At 50.0% G+C, this 6,283-nt stretch overlaps 1 protein-coding gene across 1 annotated transcript; it reads left to right on the top strand.

Moving 5' to 3' along the window:
• Positions 1-468: 468 nt before the first annotated feature.
• Positions 469-3,567, top strand: METTL21A (methyltransferase 21A, HSPA lysine). Its single transcript, XM_084209025.1, has 3 exons — positions 469-767; positions 1,976-2,087; positions 3,092-3,567. The coding sequence occupies exons 1-3, from the start codon at positions 621-623 to the stop codon at positions 3,487-3,489; spliced, it is 657 nt and encodes a 218-aa protein (XP_084065151.1). The 5' UTR covers positions 469-620; the 3' UTR covers positions 3,490-3,567.
• Positions 3,568-6,283: the final 2,716 nt, after the last annotated feature.

Genomic DNA, 6,283 nt, shown 5'->3' with positions numbered 1-6,283 from the left:
GACACCGTGCCGGCAATGGAGGACGGGGCTCGCTGCGCTGCACAAATGCCTTTCCCGGGCACTGCCTTCCAACCCCCCGAAGCAAAAGCTCAAGGCTGGAACCGCAGGGAGGCTGCGGGGACACCTGACAATGCCCCAAAGGCGTGGGACCTTTCCCCCCGTGCCTTTCCGTGCGGCTGTGAGCGGGCGAGGAGCCCCTGCGGGCCCCGGCCTCCCGCCGGAGGCAGCGCGGCGCTTCTCCCCTCGGGCCGCCCCGGGGCCCTCACCGCGCCGCCGGCCCCGGCACAGCCTCCCCGCCTCCTTGTTCCCCGCTCCCGCGGCGGCCGGGGGGCAGCACCGCTCCGCGGACCTTCCAGCCCAGCCCAGCCCCGCGTACCCGAGCAGCGACCGCGCTGCCTCGGCGGCTGAGCGCAGCCCTTCCCGCTCGGGCGCTGCGCAGAGGCGGCCGCGGGGCCGCGGCGCGGGCGGAGCGGGCGGGCCGGGCCCGGGCGAGGGGCCGGGCCTGTCCCCGCCGCGGCCCCGGGGCTCTCCTGCCGCGGCAAGGGGCAGCGCCGGCTCGGGCAGGGCCTGCCCGGGGCCGCGCTGAGCCGGGGCCTGGGGCTGCGGTCGCCGGCGGCGGGATGGCCTTGGTGCCCTACGAGGAGGGAGGCGGCTGGACAGCGCGGCAGCTGCACAGCCCTTCGGCCACCTTCCACTTCGCCAGCCGCACCATCCGCCTCCAGCAGGACTGGCGGCGGCTGGGGGTGGCGGCCGTGGTCTGGGACGCGGTAGGTGTTCATGGCAAGCGCAGCCTTTCTGCACTCGCTGGCTTCCTGTGGCTCTTGCCGAGCTTTCGGATTCACCGTAGAAAATTATTTACCGTAGAATTGTAAAGGGAAGGCTTTTAAATAGCTTTTTTTTTTTTTCATGTTAGGAAAGAATATGTTAAATTGTGCTTTACTTGTCCCTCTTCCCCCATAAGAGATCCTGCAGGAATGCAAGAGAGATGCACCACCCAAACCCTGCACAGCCGTGCCCAATACTAGAAATATTCCGGATAACTCTCACCTCTTTCTTTACAGTGCCTGGTGATGTTAGCTTGGCACCCTTCAGAGCACAGCATAGATCCCACTGCTTGTAGCCTCCAGCAGGACTGCCGATAGACTTTGTCTTGGGGATAAGAACCGTCCAAAACAGAGGGGTTTGTGGTGGTCTAAGGCCACAGTGCAGTTGCTCACAGCATCACTGCAGGAATCCAAGGGCTTCCCATCAGGGTGGATTTCAGTGCACACACAGATTGCACTTTTACCTCTAGTTTAAAAGAAGAAGTGTAGCATTTTTAGCAAACTTCCCAAATGAATTGGTGTACAGGGTTGCTGATCATTCTGGACATCAGCTTTGACAGAACTTGCTGTGGGAGAGATCCTTATCAAGATCTATATAACATATAACATACTATATACAACCAGCTAAAAGTGTCATTGGTTTACTTTCCCTTTGTCCTTCCCGAGGGCATACCAGTGTTGTGCAGAAACCTTTTGAAATACCATACAAGGTACTATGAAACCTTATTCTGGACTTTTGCAATACGGGGTTCATTCACTAGTGTTTGATAACCTCTCAAATTTTCTTTGAGGAAATTTTTTCCAGATACAATTATTGTATTTCCTTTCCAATACAACTTTCCTTTCCAAAGTACAACTCTTTCTACCTCCTGTTTGGGGATTCGTGGAGCAGTTATCACATCCAAGTTGTAACCTCTGTGGTTCTTTTTTCCTTTTGTCAGTAGGAGTCTTCCATAAAACTCTTCCATAAAAAACTTCCATAAAGCATAAAAAGACTACAGGTGCACACAGGAGGTGGATGGAGAAGTGCTGAACAAAGTTTGCTGCAGACCTGAGGCACCTGACCCTTCCCATAACCTTCTCCCTCAGGTTAAACCAGAAGCCCTGTGTTCAGTATGACTGAAACCCTGTGCCCTTGTCTCTTGGCTTAGGCTGTTGTTCTGTGTGCTTATCTGGAGATGGAAGGCATTGATCTCAGGGATCGGTCTGTGATTGAGCTGGGAGCTGGAACTGGATTGCTGGGAATAGTGGTCACGTTACTAGGTAAGGGCTTTTTCATTGCCTTGTTCAAAGCAAATCCCAACTGTAGTAAAACTTAGCTCTTTTACATGTACATGCCTGGTGTAGAATTGAGCCCCAAAGCTGCATGTGTGACTGTGATGGTTCTCTGAGTCATCTTCCTTCCTCGTTAGACTCAGAGCCTGCTGTGGTATTTGTTGTAGCTATGGTGCCCCTGCAGTTTACTTTGTGGCGGGACCCTGTTGAGGCTCTGCCTGTTGCCATGGCAGGCAGCTCTGCAGCATTCCCCTCCAGGGACAAGAGCTGTGCTTCCCCTCTTCCCCTTGTCCTCCGATGCAGATAAAGCTACAGACAGAAACCACTTTCTGAGCTTGCATAAGCCTTTCATCTTGCAGACAGGGCATGGAGAAATGAAGTGATTTGCTGCTGATCTGTCTGTGGCTGAAGCAGGAACTGGGTACTAAATTTGTGCAATCTTTCCCAGGTTAACTTCGTAATTCAAAGCTCTAGTAGCTGTGAAAGGTGCCTATTGAAATAATAGAAACCAGTTAGACAAAATACAGTCATGCCATGAAAAATCATACAGGCATAACTTTTGTCTGACCTGTGACAGAGGCTCTCTGGTTGCCTCTCTCCTACAGAAAAATATGGAATTGGAGCAGGCTAATTGTAACGCCTCCTGTAATTTATTCTTTTGTTGCATATGGAAAGGCCAAAAGTAACTCCTTGACTTTTATGCATTAAGAGAAAGTACCAGAAAAGATGTTTTTTTCCCTACCCAACTTAATCTTCACGTAGAATACACTTTATATTCTTAAGTGACTGATGAAAGGTAGGATGTCTGTAGACAGGAGAGTTTAGCTTGTTTTGTTCTTCTGTTTGTTTGTTTGTTTTTAATCAGGCAGCTCAGGGGAGCTGATAATGTTTAACAGGAACTAAGGAGCCTGCTGGAGTTAAGCATTGTATTCCACATGCTGTATTGAGGGATGTGGATTGTGAGTGTGAGCCATGTCCTTCTGTCCCCTTAGGTGCCCATGTTACCCTCACAGACAGGGCGGCTGCACTGGAGCTCCTGGAGTCAAACGTGCAGGCGAACTTACCCCCTGAACTACGTCCCAGAGCTGTGGTGAAGGAACTGACGTGGGGAAAAGACCTGGACAACTTCTCTCCAGGAGCATTTGACTTAATCCTGGGTGCAGACATTGTTTATCTGGAAGAAACATTTGCAGAACTGCTTCAGACGCTGGAGCACCTGTGCTCGGAGCAAACGGTGATTCTCCTTTCCTGCCGCATCCGCTACGAGCGCGACCTCAAGTTCTTGAGGATGCTGAGAGAGCGCTTCTCTGTGTCCGAGGTGCACTATGACTCCAGCAAGGATGTTCATATCTACAAAGCACAGAGGGGTAGTCGCAAGGATGACTTGTGACTCTCTGCTTTGTTAATAAGCCACTGATGCTGTTCAATTCTCCCCTTTGTTTCTACTCAATACACTTGTTCCTAAGCATGAAGTTGCAGTTGTGTTATTTCACTGGCTTCTTGTTCTGATGGTCTTGTCTGGTCACTGGGTCTGATACAGCAAGGATTGTACTTCTGTTCTGCATACTGAACCTCTGCTTCATATCTGAATAGAGTCATATCCAACATCAAAACTGTTATATCAAAAGGTCTGTTGTCTGAAATCAAACCACTTTTAACTTCTGGGGGAAACTTAAAGATATTACAATGGGGTTTTTTCACTTTATCGCTTCCTTAACTCTAGAAAAGTAGGAGAGTGGGTGAAATAAAAGCTAATGCTCCAGCTCTAAATGCTTTAACTCTTCAGGACTTCTGCATCTTAGAAGTTGCAATAAAAGAAACCACTTAAAAGGCAAAAAGAACCAAAGGCAGATGCTATAAAATTGCTGTCACTGCTGCATTGAGGAGGCACAGCGAAACAAAGAACAAAATCTGGAGGGGCACTGGGAACAGGGATTACCAAGTAAGCCAGCTTAGAAATCAGTGTTATTTTAACCTGATTTGCAAGTGAGTGGGCTACACCTGCAGTACTGAAGCAGTTGTGGTTTCTGAGTTGTCCCTAACAAGTCTGCCTCACACAGATCAAGGCTCCTTGGAGGAGAAAAATGTGCACATGTGCCGCTGGGAAAGTGCAACAAGGAAACTCAAGCTGTTCTTAAAATATCAAATCAGCCCTTGACTCTCAAAGTACCACTAGATAATGTTCTGCTTTGTGCCTTTGTTTGTGCTCCCTCTGTCTCTGAGAGCTGTTACTTAGGACAGGAGGGTGCCCTGTAAAGTCTTTGCAGCAGGGGAAGTACTTACTCTTGCATTGCTTGGGACCTTGGGGCAGCATCTAGGTTTCAGTGTGCTTTCAGTGCACAGTGGTAGTTAAGACACTGCTCCAAGTAACAGATTGCATACCTTGAGCTTGTAAAACACATCTGTGTATTTATCCCAAAAGATCTGGGAATCCATCTCACACCAGCAGCAGACTTCCTTCTCTTTCTAGTGGTGGAAGAATGAAACTGATGAAAACAATGGTCTAACAGAAGACAGCTACACCTCTAAACGCAGGAATTGCTTTAGTACCCTTTTTTTTGTGTGTGGATGTGGAACTTTTTTTTGCTTTAAATTTAAACTCAAAAAGCCTCAGGTCAGGCTCAGACTTTGAGCCATGTGTATGTATTTGACACTGGCAACAGCAAACAGCTTTGCAGAACAAAGCAGCTTTGGGCCATGGGCATTTTGGAAGTTTTTGTCACTTTTCCTTCCATCATACTTCCTGGTCAGTGGTCCAGAAGTGCTGTGCTGACTGTAATGTGGAAATGACACATTTGTCATTAAGGTCTGGGATTCATCCCTGGCACATCTCTCGGATGTTTTCAGCGAATTTCCTTGCTTGGCTTCGGACCTTCGGGGAGTTGCTGCTCTGGAACACTTGCTGTAACAGTATCCTCAGAAGCCACATGGTGTCACTAAAACAGTGCTTAGGCAGCTGGCTGGGAATTCGCAGCCTGAAACGAGTTGGAGTCAGTTTGGGGGAAGGAAGACAGCACCTTTAATTGAAAACAGATCATGAGATGAGCTCTCATGTGTCAGGTGTAGCTCCTTCTGTCCTATCAGCTGGGTGAGCAGTGGATGAAAAGAATTATGAGCTCTCCCCCCTCTCTGTGGCTCTAGTTTTGGGAGTGTGGCTGTAAGTTCTCACCTCTCCTCTCCCTTTTCCTCCCCACTGGTGTACCTTTGTCTCCAGACTCACCTGGGATGAAGCATTAGGCTCATGTGTAGCTCAGGCTCCCCTTGGGCTGGAGCTGGCAGAAAGCAGGGTGCTGTGCCTGGGCTCCTGAGTGCCCGGGGGAACTTCCCTGTGGGAAAAGCCTGGCAGCACTCGGCCCTTGCAAGAGGCTGGAGCTTGCAGCACTGACAGCCATGGCAGCTTGCACTGTTGCCATAGCAGGAACATGCTAAAAATTCTGCTAATTTTTGAAACTGCTTCAAGTTGCAGAAATCTCCAAATAGCAGAGAATAAAGCACAGAATAAAGGCTGGTGCAGCAACCTGCACACTTCTAAGAAGGGGGTTTTGCCGCAGGCCTTGCTTTGATGATACAAACAGTTTTGTACTTTTAAACCAATGCAGTTTAATTCCATCTAATTGTCAATTGTTCTGACAGTTGTTCAGTGTCAGATTTCCCATTGCTGCTGTTACAGCCCACAGCCATCCTGCCAGAGCAGGCATGTGCCAGTGGAGACCAGGCTTGGCTTCCTTCTCCGTGCTGCTGTTACACAGCAGCTGCATGCACACCCAAGGGAGTGTGTTTGAAGGCTAAAGCGATGCTACTGCCCATAAATAACTGGAGAAAAGCACGAGCTGGCACTGGCAGCTCAGGTGAGTGCCTTGCCCCTGACCTGCAGAGCTCTTGTGGCCCCTCCCCAGCCCAGCAAGTGGCATCCCTCAAGGGGACACCTGCTCCTCTGACTGCCACTGGGGTGCATGTCCTGTTAGACTCAGGAGGCCAGAGGCAGGAATACCGCAGTTAGGCCACAACCGTGTGCATTTAAAGCTACAGTGTTTAGGAGCAGCCATCAGCTGTGAGAACGTAGCTCAGCTGAAAGCCGCAGTCCATCCCCCCGGGCAGGGCTGACACCCACGTGCACCAGGCAGTGAGTGCTGCCTTCTGTTGTCCCAGGTTGGCTTCTCAAGTGTCTTGTATTCCCACCTACT

Source organism: Fringilla coelebs (assembly GCF_963513975.1).
Source record: "Fringilla coelebs genome assembly, chromosome: 7".
NCBI lineage: Eukaryota > Metazoa > Chordata > Aves > Passeriformes > Fringillidae > Fringilla > Fringilla coelebs.
The sequence above is the reverse complement of the archived record's forward strand: the minus strand, read 5'-3'. Positions and strand labels throughout refer to the sequence as shown.

Excerpts from the sequence above, each read along its gene's own strand:
- METTL21A (XM_084209025.1), top strand. The coding sequence starts at position 621 with ATGGCCTTGGTGCCCTACGAGGAGGGAGGCGGCTGGACAGCGCGGCAG. Across the intron at positions 768-1,975 it reads CGGCCGTGGTCTGGGACGCG|GCTGTTGTTCTGTGTGCTTA; the intron begins GTAGGTGTTCAT and ends CTCTTGGCTTAG. Across the intron at positions 2,088-3,091 it reads AATAGTGGTCACGTTACTAG|GTGCCCATGTTACCCTCACA; the intron begins GTAAGGGCTTTT and ends CTGTCCCCTTAG.